The sequence below is a fragment of the Podarcis bocagei genome, assembly GCF_964188305.1.
Source record: "Podarcis bocagei genome assembly, chromosome: 2".
NCBI classification, from domain to species: domain Eukaryota; kingdom Metazoa; phylum Chordata; class Lepidosauria; order Squamata; family Lacertidae; genus Podarcis; species Podarcis bocagei.
Window position 1 is genome coordinate 99,454,945 of NC_138126.1, and position 17,550 is coordinate 99,472,494.

Genomic DNA, 17,550 nt, shown 5'->3' on the forward strand with positions numbered 1-17,550 from the left:
CCCCACCAGCTGTTTTCCTGAGCCTCAGCCAGTGTGACCGATGTTCAGGGATGATAATCCAACAACATCTGGAAAGCAACAGCCTAGGCACCCTGGATTATGGAAGTTGAAAAGGAAAGTGGTTTTTTTTTTTAGCATATTGACATTTCTTGGGTATTTATAATCCCCATATTCACACAGTTGGAATGGGGACAGTAATCTTGGGATTTCACAAATAGGGATGGCTTGGCAAGTGATTTGCAGCACTATGCTGGAGGAGTTTTATGCAGGAATTCACTTACAATGCTTGGATGTTGGGGTACCCAGCAAGCTCCTCTCTTCGGACTATGCTCAGGCGGTTATGTGAAAGATCACTGCATTCAAAACCAAGAGTGACATTTGTTAACAGCATCTCAAAAGCCATGTCTGGCAAACAGCAGTTTGGTTCAATACAGTACCATGCCACATTGTTCTCCATGGTGATCAGTTCACAGTGCAAACTGGCTCCCTACTGCTGAGGCATTCCTTCCTATTCTTAACATAATATGAGCCCCAGGTGTTCCCTTAGATATGATGAAGAGAGACTGTCAGCCATGCAGATGTATGAGAATCATCTTATTAGTATCATATAAAAGGTAGGAGGCTAGGCAGCTCAAGCAGGACAAAGTGGAATTCGCGGAAGCAACATGGGCATGTGAAACAAGCCCTGCAATGTCAATACATAGTCCTGCCTTAAGAGAACTTTAAACCAGGCCTCAGTCCTGTACACCTGAAGGATCATCTCCACCCCCATCGTTCAGCCAGGATACTGAGATCCAGCGCCCAGGGCCTTCTGGCAGTTCCCTCATTGCGGGAAGTGAGGTTACAGGGAACCAGACAGAGGGCCTTCTCGGCAGTGGTGCCTGCCCTGTGGAATGCCCTCCCATCAGATGTCAAGGAAATAAGCAGCTGAAGGCATCCCTGTGTAGGGAGTTTTTAATATTTAATGCTGTATTGTTTTTAACACTTGATTGGGAGCTGCCCAGAGTGGCTGGGGAAACTCAGCCAGATGGGCGGGGTATAAATAATAAATTATTATTATATTATAAAATGCTGTGTGGAAGTGATTGTGCTGGTAGCCCAAACTGTAAATCACACAGCATCCCAGATCATCACAACTGTACAGATAACCTCCTTTGACTTTGATTCTGGCCCTGTGCATGTGATTACAGACCTACAAATGAGAGGATGTGGAATTCCCTTGTGAGGTAGACATCGGCGCTTTGTACACCCTTTCAAGGGTGGTTGCTCGGTGGTAATTTGCCTTGAAAAAATAACGATGGCTGTTTTCTTCCCGGTCCATTTCCCTGAGGGCTCTGTGCCTTGAGTCAAGGGGTCAGGAGCCAACATGTGCAGTCAGAGGAGCGAGCATTCTTTGGCAAGCTCCTAGGGTCAGCGCCATCTGACCCAAACATTCTCGCAATGCTTACTCCCATGAGACGGCACCACTCAGCACCAGTGAACATGCTTCAACTCCCTCCCTGTGAGTCATCACAGGCTCGCAGGGAAAGGAGCATCTACTACAATCTCTAAAGCATCCCCCACTCCCCCCCCCATACACACTGGATATTGCTGAGCAAAAGCACCCCAGCAGCTTACTTACAGGATTGTTTTGTTCAGTGAGCAGGGATCTTCTGTTGGGATTTCCAGCAACCCCAGATGAGAGCAGTTCACAGTTGTGGCTGTGCAGGCACACTTTGCTGGGCACAGGATTGCCAGGGCCTCTTCCTTCTCCTGTTGGCATCTGGCTCTGATCAACAAGGTCGTCCTCTTCATTCCTCCAAGGCCCTCTGAAACCTGGTGCCTTTCCTTTTCCCTCAGCCCCTGGCCTCGGCCTTTCCAAGTATCTACTACCTTGCACTTAGCAGAGCTCCATTGCTTGAGTGGCTTCACCTTAGCTCCTGTTTCCCCTGCTGCTGCTGATGGTGCAGCAGCACTGTCCCCTGGAAACATTGACATTTCACCTGTGCAGAGACTGCAAAGCAGTAGGGCCACACAGAGGAGGGCACTGGGATGGCAGAAGATAGCCCTGTGGTCAGGCGGCCTACTGGCTACTGTTTCTTTGGAAGGCCAGAGCTTATTTAGTGTGGTGAAGCAGTGCAAACCCATGGTAAGCAAAACCAAACAGCACAAAACCAAACAGCGTTTTTCAGATCTGCCCCACTGCTGCCAAGCTACTATTTCCAAAGTATTTCTGGCTTAATTCGCAATGCAAACAAAAAGCCTTGCTTCCTCAAACCAATGGTCTCTCTAGTTTCCTGCCCTGTTTCTCAGGTAGGGCGATATATTGGATGGCACTGAGTTAACTAAGCAGAAGGAGTAAATCAAACAAAGGATCACTTTGCTGTAATTTGATTTCTCGGGAAATCCATGTAGAGAAAGCTATTAGATTTACAGTAATTTTTACCTTCCTGTTGGCCACAAATGTACTTTGCCACTTTGCTCTTTTCAAATTTCTGCCAGGTGGATTTTCTACAGCCCTCCACTGCACAAATGTGTTTAATCTCACTCTCTGCTTCAAATCATTTTTAAGAGAAGCAGGAGATAAGAGGCAGAGGAGGAAGTCAAGCAAGTCGCAACGAGTTTACTATAAATACAACCAAGTTGTGCCCAAAGCATGGCAGGTGCCTCAGAATAGCCACTTCATCATATCCAGACCCATTTGGCTTCTTCTCATCTACAAAAACGATGGCTGTGTTGGCATACGTTCAGCAGTGCCACAAGCTGCACACTCCTTGCAAAGAGTCTTTTCACCACCTGGCATGCCACGTCACTGCCATCGAACAAGGAAGCGCCACCATGAAGGACTAATGTGGCAAACGGTATGTCACACATATGCACAAAGTGAATTAGCTGAGACTGCCTTCCAGCCTGTTGACCCTGTTCAGCTCACAAAAGCAACAAGAGAGGAAGCTGTGATCCAGCTTGACTGCTCCATTTACTTCGAAAAAATGCGGAGAATTTTTTATCTCCCCCACAAAGGGGGGAGACAACTTCTAATGCTGTTTGTTGACTTTTCATCAGCTCGGGAGTTTAGATTAAGGTAGTCCTGCTTTGCACAGATGCTCACACCCACCAAGTTATACCTTATAAATCCTTTTTCTTCCTCATCACCTCCCTTCCCCAGCCGCTGTCATCTGTTGTCCTCAGTTGACATGGCAGCACTATTGCCATCCTGCAGTTAAGCCCAGAAATTATATTGCATTCCTTTGATGCGTTGTCTTGGTGCTCTAGTTTAAAAGAAAAGAGCCTTCCAATAATTAAAAGCACACTTTGAATCCTGCATCTAGGCTTGGCTTGGCTACATAGTGGAGATGGCCTGGCTGCTTCGGGACTTGCAACAATTCCCAGGGAAGGTCAGCAAGTCCTGTAGGAGGTTGTTCCTGATGTGCCGGCTTTGGTGTCCAGGTTGGAGCTGTGCAGTGGATGACGATGAGCCAAAAGCCTTTCCTCGCACAACTGCAGGCTGCTTTCTTTCCATCAGCTCTCCCTCTCTTTATCCACACACACCCACACCCACACACACAGCAGGGGCCTCTCAGAAACTCCTACACGCTTTGTCCAGCTACTTTCAGATCAGCCAGCGAGAGCTTCCAAGAGAAGTGTAGCATATTCCCTCCCCTGCTTAGCATCTCTCCCTCCCTAACAAGCAGACAAGCAGTTTCCAACATGCAGAGCTGGCAGAGAGAGAAGAGGCAGGGGAATTTGAAAAGATTCATTGCACGGAAAAAAATTCCTTGATGTGTTTGAGATTTGACCTTGCACTCGCTGGCCTGAGTGTATCCCTGAAATCTAAGGAGCCTACATCTAAGCAGCAGGTGTGCAGAAGATTGCACCACCGTCCTCTTTTTACTTTTACCTACAAAAGACAGAAGTTTAGGACAGGGATGGGGAGCCTCAGGCCAAGGAATGTGGCCCTCCAAACTTCCTTCAGTGTTTTTGCCTAGCTAGAATGTGTCTTTGAACTCTGATCATGCCTCTCGCTTGCCTTGATGGAATATAGAGGGGGTTGGGTTTTTTGTTTTTTTTTTTGTGTGTGTGTGTGTCCAAACTAGCCTGCTGTACAAAGGTGAAATTTGTATTAATTACCCATTTTTGCCTCTGGTCTTGTCTGCCCGTTGGCATGCAGCTCCCAGAAGTTGGCCCCTGGGCTGCAAAAATGTTCCCCATCCCTGGGTTTAGGAAGGGCCATTTTTTCAGTTGTGAATGAAGCCAAACGGTTCACAACCACTCTTTGGCTGTGTACATGCACATTGCCTGCTTAAATCACAGCTAAGGTGGGTTTTTTCCCTCAAATTGTGGAAAAACACATCAAAATGCAGTATTTCATAAGAAATAACAGGACAGGTACAGGAGAACTATGGATTGTGGCTAATGTCATGCATAGGCCTCTTCCCAAACTAGCAGTGAGACTGCACTGGTTGCAGAGTAAACAGGAATGTGTACACAGCCTTTAACAGTGCAAATGTGTGTGTGTGGACCTAAGAGTCAGTGGGACTTGCTCTCAAGTAAATATGAAGAGCATAAAAATACTTCCACACGTAGGATTTATTGAGGGGTGTCAGGCACAACAATTCATTTTCCTAGCACCCGACACTTGCTGCCCTCACAAGGACCAGGCTGACCTAAGAACATTTGCATGATACACACAAGAATTTCTACAGTAGTTAAAATTGTTAGCAGGATTGGAATATCACTTGTAGTTTAAGGGTGAATTCTGGACACAATGGAGATGTAAAAGATCTGGATCATCATAAAAGATGCAGGAGGAAATAATAGGACCGACAAAGGGGAGGATGGAAGTCCAGGAAATTCCTTGGAATCTTGTTTTTATTATTTATGTTTGATATATTTCTGTTAAATCTTAATTTGAAAAACCAAATAAATAAATTTATATAGAAAACAGAATTTCTACAGTCATGGGTTGTGTTGCAGAAGGAAATGATGTTAAAGCACTGGGGTGTGCCTCCTCTTACTACTTACTGGCTATTTTTGCTTTTTAAGAAACGGGTACTTGGAGACTTAGGGAACTTAAGCAGGAAAATAATAATAATTTTACAACAAAATTGGTAAAACGAACGCTGTGTTGGGAAATAGAATTATTTGAAGAAAGTGTGGTTGTTGTTGTTGGTGGTGGTGTGTGTGTGTGTGTGTGTGTGTGTGTGTGTGTGTGTGTTCGTTCACTCACTCACTCACTCACTCAGTGGTTGTCACAGGCTTCCAATTCTGAACAAGATGTTAAATAAACAACTTAAGATTTTCTCCAGAAAATCTATCCCCCCCTCAGGCTGAATGGAGACCCAAGTAAATTGTTCCCTCACAACTCCACTTCTCCTGCCTCAAATGCAGCTTCCCAATTCTCACTTGTCTGTATACTATTAAAAGGCACTATCACTCTAAGCTCAGAGCTTCTTTCTCTGGCTGTAGATATTTCCTCAGGGCGAATTACACACACACAGCTCAGAAGCTATACTCTTATCCCTCTTGAACCCCAAGAACCAAAAACTCTCAGCTGCCTTTTCTTTTTCCCTCACAAAGTGCTTGTCTCCACCCCCTTCTGGCTAACTGTACCCACAGCCAATCAGAACGAGGCTCCGGCCCAGTACTTTGTAAGCCACATCACTCTGGTGGAATTTCGCGGCACTGCACCACCAACCAACCTCCGGTCTACTTGGCACTTTCCGTCACAGTGATCCTCAGGAATAGGAAAATGGCCCTAGACAGTTGATGCTCTCACCCCTGCGCACCCTCTCCTGCTTACAGAGTCCTGTGAGCTCCCTGGAGTGAGATGCTTGCTAACCGAAGACTCAGAACATCCCCACTAAACTGGGCTTGCCCTGGCTGACTAAACTAAAGCAGCAGCAAACTGCAGAAACAGATCTTTAATTGGGTAAACAGCAACCCCAAATGGCTACAAATCCAGGTAAGAAACAGGTTTGTAGATGTAGTAGGGAGCGATCTGTTTGTACCAGGCTGAATAGGCTTACTTGTTGATGCCATCTCCTTTTTTAAAAAAGAACTTTTTAATTCAAAATTAAAAAACAACAACATATTATCCAGAAATATTATCATCCTTATTCCCCCCATTTTTCCTCCCTCCCCCCACAGAAACCACCCACCCCCACCCCCGACTTCCCTCAGTTCCAGTCTTTGATTTCTCTAAAAATGCTGTTTTCTGCATGTTACACAGTTGTATAGATCCTCAAACTATTTAGCTGATTATTATCAATAAAAAAGTTTGTGAATGTTTATTCAAAGCGAGCCAAGGAGACCAGTTCGCTTTGTTGCATCTTCAGATACTTTGTAAAGGGTTCCCATTCATCTTTAAAGTCACAGTTATCCTTGTCCCGTAGCTTGTATGTCAGTTTTGCCAGTTCTGCATAGTCCATCAATTTTTCTTGCCATGATTCTTTAGTTGGGGTTGATTCTTTAGTTGTTGATGCCATCTCCTGATCCAGAAGTGAATCCCCCCCCAAAAACCCCAACCCTGCTGTTATACCCAGGTCCCACAGTTGGTGGCCTGGAAAGCCCATCTGTTATGTTCCTGCAACCAGTAGATTTGGGAACCACCAAAGCATCCTTACTCCTGAGAGCCAGTGTGGTGGTAAGGAGCAATGGACTCATAATCTGGTGAACCAGGTTCGCTTCCTCGCTCCTCCAGATGCAGCTGCTGGGTGACCTTGGGCTAGTCCCACTTCTCTGAAGTCTCTCAGCCTCACTCACCTCACAGAGTGTTTGTTGTGGGGGAGGAAGGGAAAGGAGAATGTTAGCCACTTTGAGACTCCTTCAGGTAGTGATAAAGCGGGATATCAAATCCAAACTCCTCCTCTTCTTCTCCTTCTCCTTCTCCACATCTACTTGCATTTGCCAAAATGCCAGTCAAGAGATGGCTTCCCCCAAAAGAATCTTGAGAAGTAGAGTTTCCCCAGGAAGTGGGATTGACTGTTTAGCCACTCTGAGAATTTCAGCTCTGTGCAGGAAAAAAAAAGGTTTCCTAACAACTCTCAGCACCCTTAACAAACTACAATTCCCAGAATTCTTTGCAGGGAGCCACAATGGTTTAAAATGGTACAATACTGCTTTCAGTGCATAGTATCAAAGAGGCCTTTATAAATATGTTATAGACACTTGTGCCAAGCACGTGCCACAAGGTGGCAGCCGTGGAGCAAGATGTGTGTTCCAGCTCCCAAGAGGTGCTACTTTAAGGCAAGGGGAGGGCAAATAATGCCATGATTAATGACTAATTTATTTTAAAAAAAAATATGAAAGCAGCTGCAAAGTCCTGGGGGCACACAAAAAAGTCTCAAATAGATGCTTGAAAGTCAAAAGCAAGGATGCCCGTTTCATTTCTGCTGGGAGAGTGCTCCACAGTATGGGACCAGCAAAACAAAGTACCTAGAAGACCTACCTCCAGAGCACAGAGACCAAGCCAAGACTTAAGATCTTCTGTGGAAACCCTGTTGGTCACTCTGTGATTAGTGGACTGTCACTTGGTTACAATATGTGAGTGGGATTTCTTCATGGAACAATGCTGAATTGCCATTTGTTCTGATTCAGTGTTAAGGAGCAAGTTTTTGTGGGGACAGCGCTGGGTAAAAAGAAAAACATCACTCAGACACTGTGCTTTAAAGCCTAGAAAGCAGGGGGCAAAAAGCAGAATGAGCCCTAAGTTGGGTGCATTAATTTCAGTTTGTCTACTCTGAGTAAAACTTTGTGGACCACCATCCAGAGTTACCCTGTCTACTTATCAATAAAACATCCCTCAGGACTGCCCAGCTCCCCCACTAAATGTCAGCCAGCCAGCCAGTCCAATTTTATTGTTGGGCGAGAGTGGTTAACAAGACTACAGATGCAATTAAGAGACACCACCACTCTAGATCAAAACAGCAAGAATACAAATGGTTTGGTCCACGCCAAAACAAACCGATGCACTGCACTTGCAGATTGAAATTCCACAAAACCTATCCATAAGATTGCACAGATATTTCTGCATCGTCTGAGGAACCTGACCCTTATAGGTTTTCCCTGCTGCAAGTTATGCGGCTTCTGGGACAATCCTATGCACATTCCATTACTCAAAAAGAAATTCCACTGTCTTCACTGTAGGTAGAGCATGCACAGGAATGTAGGCTTTGTTGGGAGCACTCTGTGTATACTCTTGTCCAGTCAAATCCATCAATGATCTTTGTGCTTTTTATCCTACGGTTTATTCGTACCCATTGAAAGCCATCTGTCTTGCTGTGCTTAATCTGGCAGAAATGCATTTTCAGCCCCAATGTATATAAAACCCTGATGGGCATCTACAAATAGAGATCATCTGCTTCTGGAACAACAAGGGCATTTGGCTACTCTTTACAAAGAGCTTTTCACCTGATCAAAATAGCAGCAATGTGTGTGTGGGGGGGGACAGAAAACCCAGACTGGGGCCATGGATGTTAGGGGGGAAATTGTTAAACCCACTCTTCCCTGCTGACTCATGATATGGATTCAAATATGGAAATTATCAACGGGACAACGGAAATGGATTTTCCGTGCCCTAATGGAGGCTAAGAGATTGATATTGAGGAATTGGAAAAATAAAGATATGATACCCTTCAATCAATTGACTCGTGATATGACATTACTGGCAGTTTATGAACTGACTGTTTACAGGCACAGACTCTGTATGGATAAATATAACATCTGGAATGAGTTTATACAACATGTAGCAGGCTATTAACATTTACATAAGCACTAGGACAATAACACTATACCACTTTATACAGGTATGTATGGGAATACCGTATATATTGCTCTTTTTTGTATATTTTCGCTTTTAATAAGTATCCTTGTTGTTTTTCTCCCTCTCACTTTCCCTTTTTTCTGTATCACTCTTATTTCTTTTAACTGAAATCACCTTAATAAAATATAAATGATATGAATTCAAATATGCACACTGATGCTATTTATTTTTTATTTTAAAATGATACAATTACTAATTATTAATTGCTTATAATCATTAAAATTATATTGTTAATCGTAATAACTTATTCACCACAATTACTGGTACTAATTGTGTGATTATTGTCAGATTTGTTATGGCCCCAAAGAGAACTGTCAAACTTTTTGTTATATTTTTAAAAGAATGTACGGTACCTACTGCCTCTCCATCCACCTATCATGGACTCTCAATAGATGCCAGATCTCTCAGCCCTTTTGCACCACAGAGTTGCATTTATCTATTATCAGCCAGTTGGCCAGCCATCATTGTTCAGTGGGGCAGCCACATTCCTAGATGGGGCATTTTGCGGGGAGGTGCCTACAGAGCATCTTGTGACGCCAATAAGGTTGTGACAGCTTGTAACTGATGCCTCTCATATTGTCTTTAGGAGCAAGCATCCCACGCTAAGACTCTCTCCGTGCTGCAGGGGGAATGCACTAGAACGATCAGTGGCGCTTACGGGAAGAGTTCTCTAGGGAGCTATCCCAGCCAGGGAGAGATTATAGAGCTGATATAGCCAACCTCCCTCCCCTTTCCTAACCATGGGGATTACAGCGCTTTAATAATCCACAGACATTATTAACCCATGGAAGGGCTGACTGGGCCCCCTTCCAGCCCCTGCTGTTTTTGTGGCTGAAGCTAATCGCCCTGGGATTAGCATTCTCAAGCAATTATTCTGCATCACGTATAAATTTTGTCTACAAAATCAAAGGTGGAAAGGGTAAGATTACCCCATTTTGTTGTTATGAGCTAGGTGGACCTATGGCACATATAGATAGCTGACCATTGGTCCATCTAGCATTGGTCTGGCAGCAGCACTCTATGGTTTTCTGACTGGATTCCTCCCCCCCCCCAAGTCTACTTGGGAGATGCCAGGAATTGAACCCAGGACTTTCTTCAGGAAAAACTGATGCTCTACCACTTTGCTATGGCCGTTCCCTGAATAGAATCATAGAGTTGGAAAGGACCTTGAGGATCATGTAGTCCAACTCTCTGCAAAAGTGCAGTTGTACCGTACAGGGATTGAACCTGCCTTGGTACAAGGGGGCTTCCTTGGGCTTCTACATCAGGGAAAGGCTAGCCAGTCCGAAGCGTTCTCATCTGGACCACTTGAAGTGTATGGGTTTGCTTCCACCTTCTGCAGAGATATTCGAACCTTTCAGCTTACTAAAGGACTCTCCCAACCTGTGGCTCTCAGCTGGGAGTGAGGATAGGAACCTCTTGGAGTAGTTTTTAGTCTTTTGGACTAAAACTTCCCATCAACCCCAGCCACGGTGTAGCTCAAAACATCTGAAGGACACCATTACAGAATGAAAATCCCCTTGAAGGTAAAAAACACAAGTGGCCACCACCAAAAGGTCTGTCACCACTTGCAGGGGATGGAGGAATTGGAAAATGGGCCTCAGGAAGATCTTAAAGAGGCAAGTTGATGTGAAAGTAGCACTGGCATTTTGAATTCTGCTAAGGAACAGACCTAAGGGACGCAGGTGGCACTGTGGGTTAAACCACAGAGCCTAGGACTTGCCGATCAGAAGGTTGGCGGTTTGAATCCCAGCGATGGGGTGAGCTCCTGTTCCTCGGTTCCTGCTCCTGCTAACCTAGCAGTTCAAAAGCACGTCAAAAGTAGATAAATAGGTACCACTCCGGCGGGAAGGTAAACGGCGTTTCTGTGCGCTGCTCTGGTTCGCCAGAAGCGGCTTAGTCATGCTGGCCACATGACCTGGAAGCTGTACGCCGGCTCCCTCGGCCAATAAAGTGAGATGAGCACCGCAACCCCAGTGTTGTCCGTGACTGGACCTAATGGTCAGGGGTCCCTTTACCTTTAAGGAACAAACCAGGTGAAGCTTTTGAAACAATGGTCAGGAAAGGTTGTGCTACTGGTTTCCCCCTTCTCTGTGTGCTTAAAATGCTGCCTTTTAACATTGCCAAATGCTGTGTGGATTTGTTTTGACTTAATTCTATAAGTTTTAAGCTGCCCTGGATGTTTTTTTTTACCTCAGAGCAGTATAGAAATGTTTTAAACCACAGCACCTCTCTCCTGTCTAGTCAGCAAAAAAGGCCTTCATATCTGCAGCACGAATGGCTTTTGCTGACCAGTAGCACACAACCACCATGTATCAAATGACTTCCTAGCATCCTTCCTGTACATAATATTGTTCCTCACTTCTGGCCCAGGGAGCAAACGAATGTATGGTGCCTTTGTGCACCAGCCTCACCGTGTGTCCTGAGAAATTACTGGGTCAGCACTTTGTAACTGGAATGCTCTCTATTCTACGGCTTCATCTGTAGCAAAAGAGAAGACCTGGCTCTGAACCGTGGTAGACTCCACTGCAGCTTCACACACTTGAATCAGGGTTAGACACTGGCAGAGAGAAATTGCTGTTCACAATCAGGAACCTGCAGTGATACTTTGGAGGGGAGGGGAACACACACACACACACACACACACACACACACACACACACACTAGCAATTTTATAAAACTCGCACCTATATGGCCTGGAGTAATTTATTTTCTAAAACATCCAAGCTGTTAAAAGTATTCTACAAAAGTGGCTCCATTATTACCAAACAATGGAGGCTTACAATTTGGACAAAAAAGTTGGTTTCCAGGTGGAAAAATCAAAATTGGAAACAGAATTGTTGGATCCAAAAATTAAGAATTTGTCAAGAATGTATAACTTGCTGTTGAAATGGAATACTCAGGATGAAACGGTGAAATCAGCTATGATTAAATGGGCACAAGATGTTGGACATAACATAATGATGGCTGACTGGGAACAGTTATGGACCACAGGTATGAAATTCACGGCATGCAATGCCTTAAGAGAAAATTTAATGAAAATGACTTATAGGTGGTACATGACACCAGTCAAGCTTGCAAAAATTTACCATTTGCCCGACAATAAATGTAGGAAATGTAATGAGACTGAAGGTACATTTTTTCACCTTTGGTGGACATGCCCAAGGATTAAGACATTCTGGGAGATGATTTATAACGAAATGAAAAAGATATTTAAATATACTTTTCTGAAGAAACCAGAGGCCTTTCTCCTGGGCATGGTCGGCAAATTGGTGCCAAAGGAGGATAGAACTTTTTTTATGTATGCAACAACAGCAGCAAGAATACTCATTGCGAAGTATTGGAAGACACAAGATTTACCCACCCAGGAAGAATGGCAGATGAAGTTGATGGACTATATGGAACTGGCGGAAATGACTGGCAGAATCCGAGACCAGGGAGAAGAATCGGTGGAAGAAGACTGGAAAAAGTTTAAAGACTACCTACAGAAATACTGTAAAATTAATGAATGTTAGAAAAATGTTGGAATGAAGTTATATGGCTTTAGTAGAAATGTTATAAGGAATTAAGTATAGATAGATTAATAGAGTATTAAAGGGAAAAATAAGGTTAGAATGTGTTAAGATAATTATAGGATAGAAAACAGAGGAAGTTGGAAAGTAATTGCTGAAACAATTAATAGAAGTGGAATACAAAAAGGGAGGTGTGAGGAGGTCTTGGAAATAAGTGAATGAAAGATAAGATATTGAAACTGGATTGTGTTTTAAATGGTTTTTGTTTTGTTTTGTTAGTTGTTTGTGTGTTAGTGTTTTGTAGTGTTTTTTGTATTGTATTGTGTTGTATTGTAGTATTGTGGGGTTTTTTTGGTTTTCTGTAGTGTTGTGTTTAAACTGTTGAAAAATTAATATTTTTTAAAAAATAAAATAAAAGTATTCTACAAATTGTCCCTCCCCCCTCCCCTTTTTTAAAGGTGCCAATGAGAATTGCTTGGTTGGTGCTTTTATTTTATATTTTCAGTCATTTATTAGCCATGCATAGCACAGAATTAGCCATTCGGTCACCAGAGTAGAAGAACATGTTGATGCTTTCAGCAACTCACAAGTGGCCTCTTGGCAAATTTGCTTTATGGTCTAACCTACTGTGCACTCTTTGCAACTGTACAAACTTACCTGCCAGTTCTGCCGATTAGGCAGCCTTTTGGAACTGCCAGTTGCTCTGATTCAGTGATAAAACACAGGGGCACACACACACACACGGAAAACCCAGACCTGTTTCCTAAAAATGCAGCACAAAAGGAAGTGTGGAAGAACCCTGAGCTTATTATTATAATAATAATTTATTATTACGGTCAGAGACTAGCTTGAGCCTGATTTTCCTGGGTAACAGCTGCTCTTGAGCTCAATACACGGCATTTTACAGCCCACTTGGTTCTCTTTGCACAAATTTGTTGTTATTGTTATTATTATAAAAAGAAAGCTGGTCAAGTTCTACAGAAGCTGCTGGTTCTTCTCTGTACAGCAACAAACAGGTTCTCAGCTGCAACAAAGGAGCAGCAGTGTAAAAGATTCAATAGCCACTGCAGCTCTCAAGAAACCCACTGCTTTTAAAACAGTTGGCAATCCCGCAAATGCAAATCCCCCTCTGGACAAAACAACTCCATGCCCCAGTGAGTACATGAGAAAAATGGGTGGCACGGGATTGTGTGGGTAAGGCAGCCCCCCCCCCAGTGCATTTCCTTGCCAAGGCTTTTCCTAATGGCCACCCTAACGATATGGCTTCGGCCTGAAATGCATGGCTGTTGCAACAGCAAAACTGTGCATGCCTTCCCCCAGGGGAGGAAAAAGTGTTGCAAAACAAGCTTCTTAGGAAGGGCAGGATATAAACTGAAATAAGAATGGTAGTGCCGATTGTGATTGCTGTGCTTGGAGATTGGTATAGGTTCTGACCCACTCCCAGAAACATCCCCACTCTCATCTCCACCCTGACCTGCACAAATGGTCATCGTAAGTTGAACCAATAAAGATTCTGCTGGAGGCTTGGGTGGTGGCATTATTGTACTGGAGTTCATCCTGTTGACATGAACCAGCTCCTTGTAATGAATTGAGAGCTCGGGAGAGCGAGGCTGGAAGGCTAGGAGGGGTTGACCGCTCACATGCTGTGCTGAGCTTTCCCACAAGGCTCTGGAACTTTACAAAGATTTAAACATAAAATAAGAACACGCACACAAACAAAATCAAGGTGACTTTTTCCCTTCTGGTAAACAGGGTTCTTTTTTTTTTTCTTCTCTTGCATTTTTCATAACAAACAATCAAGGAAAACAAGAACAAAACACATCCGTAGAGGAGGAATAATTTCCATAACATACACAACAGACAGAGGAGAAAGAGAGCTATAATTAGAAAACATTCCAGAAAATGAAACAGTTTATATATAAACTGTTAATTAAGCATTATCATTAAAAAAACCCTGATTGGCTCCATCTCCAGGAATGAGAGTTGAAGACAGGATATTATTTCCTGGCTGCTTTCAGTTGTTGTATTAGACCAGAAGATTCCCCCCTCTCAGCCAAAACAAGAACCACACCACCCCCCACAGGATTCCAGTCAGAGCAGTTTCCAAGGGTTCCGTCTTACCATCAGAAAGCTTTGAAATACATACAGGAAGTGGTGCAACAAGTTCATGGGTCTTACCCCATAGATAATTTTACCATTGATTGCTTTAAAGAAAATTCTTTTTAAAAATAAAAATAAAAATGGAGTGTCAGGGACAGACATTCCAGTCAAAGGAAAACGGTTCCTTGTGAAGAGGAGAGGACGTGTGCTCACAACCCCCACCCAATGGCTGCTGGAAGTCAAAATTAGGGTTTCAAGCACTCAAATTTAATGAAAGGCTCAAGTCAGCATCCAACAGGGTATCTCTGCGATGAGAACCTACATGGGGCTATTGGTTTTAGGTGGCTGGTTTCAGATACCACTTTGAATTTAGGAAGGGCTAAGCACCACAAGTTTTTCTCCTCAATCCCCAACCCTGGCAACCTCAAAAACCTTATTGTGAACATGTGTTTCCCACAAAAAATCCAATTGAATTGGGGGGTGGGGTGGGGAGAGAACAAAAGATCAGCATGTTTCTCCTCAGACCTAACAGGCCACAGTACGCTCTCCCTCCACCCCCTCCATGGGCTCAATATGGACACCACATTAGTTTCAGGCTCACAGAAACCCTCACCACAAACTCACATGGAACTTACTCAGCTATTTATAGACAGTGTATAAAAGTGTCTTGTCATTCTCTTTTTTAAAAAATAGAATTGCTTCTCCAGAATTGTGCAGGAGTAGTCATGATGCCATTTTGTTTTTCTTCAGATTACAGAGGACAGTGTAAGATCCTGCCCCTGTTCCCCTGGCAAAGAGAGGGGAAGAGGGGAGTGGGTGGGTGGGGGGAATAACCCCCTCCTCCAAGGGAAAAAAATGGAGGGGCAGGAGAAAAAGCTGGCCAGGTTGGCTGGGCCTTGCCCCTCCTCCCGGCTTGCGGGATGGGATACTTCACAGGTTGCTGAAGAGTTCGTTTTTCTTGCTCCAGTCCATCTGCGGCGCCCTTTTGCTGGTGCGTTTTTGGTGAGCTCGCTCCTTGGCCACGGCCAGCGGGATGTCCAAGTCAAGAACTGGGTCGGATACGGAGCTGTGCTTCTCTCCCTTCTCTTGAGAGTTGAGCTGCAAGGGTGACTGGGCAGCAAAGAGAAAAAGCAAGAATAAGTTGGCCAAGAGGAATCGCTGCGGACCCCACCTAAGCCTCCATGTACAACTGAAAGCCAAGGCACCCAAGGTTTCTTTTCACACAAGTTTCTTGTTTCCTACCACTGTTGCTAACAGGGTTGTTGTTGTTGCTAAATTAAGAGCATTAGAAAGAGCTCTGCTGGATTAGGCCAATGGGGGCCCATCAAGGGTCAGCATCCTGTTCTCACAATGGCCAACCCAATGCCTCTGTGAAGGCCACAAGCAAGACCTAAGTGCAACACCCACCCTCCCAGTTTGCGATTCCTAGAAACTGGCATTCAGAGGCATGTTGCCTCCCAACAGTGGAGGCACAACGTATTTAATATAATGACAATTAAATTGTGTTGTTTTTTAAATAATTTTTTTATCAAAGTTTTTATCTCTACAAAATAACAGAAATAATAAGCTGTGCGTCCTAGCCATCCCAACTGCACCTCCCCCTGTCTCCACGTTTCCCCCCACATACACACCCAAGTCAGAAGGAGTATCATGCCACAACTAGTTAAAAGCTAGAGTAAGGAGGGGGTGAACATGAAAGGTGTGAATTGAAATAAGTAGGTCCAATAATTTACACTTGGTTGCCTGGCAGAATTAAAAGTGGACCAGCCATGCATATTCTGCACCAGTCACCAATGAGGAAATCTTGTCCAGTGATGTGGATTTCCACACACACACACCCTGGCTCTCTCACTTGACCTAGATCTAGCAAAAGTTCCAGAAAACCTCTAACCCGCTGCTCTGGTTAAGGGCCTGCAGGTGTCCTTCTCAGTGAAACATGTAGTTCACAAAAGTCACAGGATATATAAGCCCAATGTAGATGATTGCGTGGAGAGTTATGCTCAGCGTCACACAAGAATTCTTAGGTAGAGAAGGCCACAGAACTGTTCCAGAGAAGGGACTGATGTAATTCAGTGTCAATCATTTGTTCTGTATTAAATTATGTTCGTTATGTTGCAATTAAAGCTTGTGTTTTCACAGACTGTTGGGCTAGATAGGGCAAGAACTGGATGTACACCCAACAACGGTGATTAGAAAAGTTCTGCTAGAGGCCTTGCCTTCTCTTCTGATCCTTCCCGCACATGTTTCCTGAGCACTGCTTGGCTAGAGAAGGCTCCCCTGTCCCAGATTCTATGCTGCACAACAGACAGAGCAACCCAACACAAGCTCCTAAGAGAAACCAATGGGATTTGCATTTAACTCTGCAGTTTGGTATGCCTAAATCTCATTGAAATTACTAAATGGAACTTGGTGTGTGTGTGTGTGTGTGTGTGTGTGTGTGTGTGTGTGTGTGTTGTGTTGTGTTGTGTTGTGTTGCATATGCAAAACTTTTGACTGGACCTACTTTGATTCCTATGAATGCTGAGGACAGTGTTTAGTTTCTTGTTTTCTCCTTTTACCCCTTTGCTTGAAGACCGCCCTTCACCAAATTGCCCCATATTAAAACCCTAACATTAAAAACCACAGGCCTCACACAGTAACAGAACTAACAGAGGAGTGATGAAGCGGGTGGCTGTTGACAGAGAGCCCTCCTACACAAACCCGACACTTAAGGCTGCAACCTTGCACAACAGCAAACAAGGCAGGGTGTCTCCGGACCCATTAACATGCACAGGGTTCATTTTGCAGGATCAGTCCCTGCTCCTCCTTCCTTTCCCTCCCCTCTCCATACACCGGCCTCATGCATTCTGCAGTGTCAATGTCTCCATCTGCCATGTGCAGGGCACTTTTCTAAGAGACCACCACCAGCACAGCCTGGCTTGCAACACAGGCCCTTGTGCCTAACTCTATTGACCCACCAGCCTTTTGTGTGTTCATATGAAGTCTAGTTTGCCTGGAATTAGCAGCAGTATGTCCCTCCCTTTGGGTTCCTTGCAAATGGCCAGCAGGACATTTGTTTCTATAAAGGAAGCCATCGGAATTCAACATCTTTGACTAGAAACGTGTCTTCTTCTTTTTTTTAATTGAGAGGCTGACAT

At 44.2% G+C, this 17,550-nt stretch overlaps 2 protein-coding genes and 1 long non-coding RNA gene across 5 annotated transcripts in view; all 3 read right to left on the reverse strand.

The window, feature by feature from the left end:
* Positions 1-3,620, reverse strand: part of LOC308581817 (polycystin-1-like) — a gene marked incomplete at its 3' end in the record, with an annotated part of 62,623 nt that extends 59,003 nt beyond the window's left edge. Inside the window, exons 1-2 of one of the 3 annotated variants that reach the window (XR_014005306.1) lie at positions 1,622-3,618; positions 282-353 (exon numbers count right to left, since the gene is read on the reverse strand). Coding sequence is in view for 2 of the 3 variants with exons in the window: in XM_081184507.1 (XP_081040633.1) it covers positions 282-353; positions 1,622-2,127 (578 nt within the window). Of the gene's footprint in view, positions 1-281; positions 354-1,621 lie in introns of all 3 variants that reach the window. The other 2 variants (XM_081184507.1, XM_081184508.1) reach the window with 2 other exon arrangements.
* A 5,013-nt stretch (positions 3,621-8,633) lies between these two features.
* LOC308582040 lies at positions 8,634-11,007 on the reverse strand. Its single transcript, XR_014005460.1, has 2 exons — positions 10,834-11,007; positions 8,634-10,472 (listed from the first exon to the last, which is right to left on the reverse strand). It is a non-coding gene; the product is annotated as an uncharacterized lncRNA (long non-coding RNA).
* A 3,027-nt stretch (positions 11,008-14,034) lies between these two features.
* NHERF1 (NHERF family PDZ scaffold protein 1) overlaps positions 14,035-17,550 on the reverse strand; it is a 61,513-nt gene continuing 57,997 nt past the window's right edge. Inside the window, exon 6 of the mRNA XM_081184644.1 lies at positions 14,035-15,523. Coding sequence (XP_081040770.1) covers positions 15,344-15,523 — 180 coding nt within the window. The 3' untranslated portion in view covers positions 14,035-15,343. The remainder of the gene's footprint in view (positions 15,524-17,550) is intronic.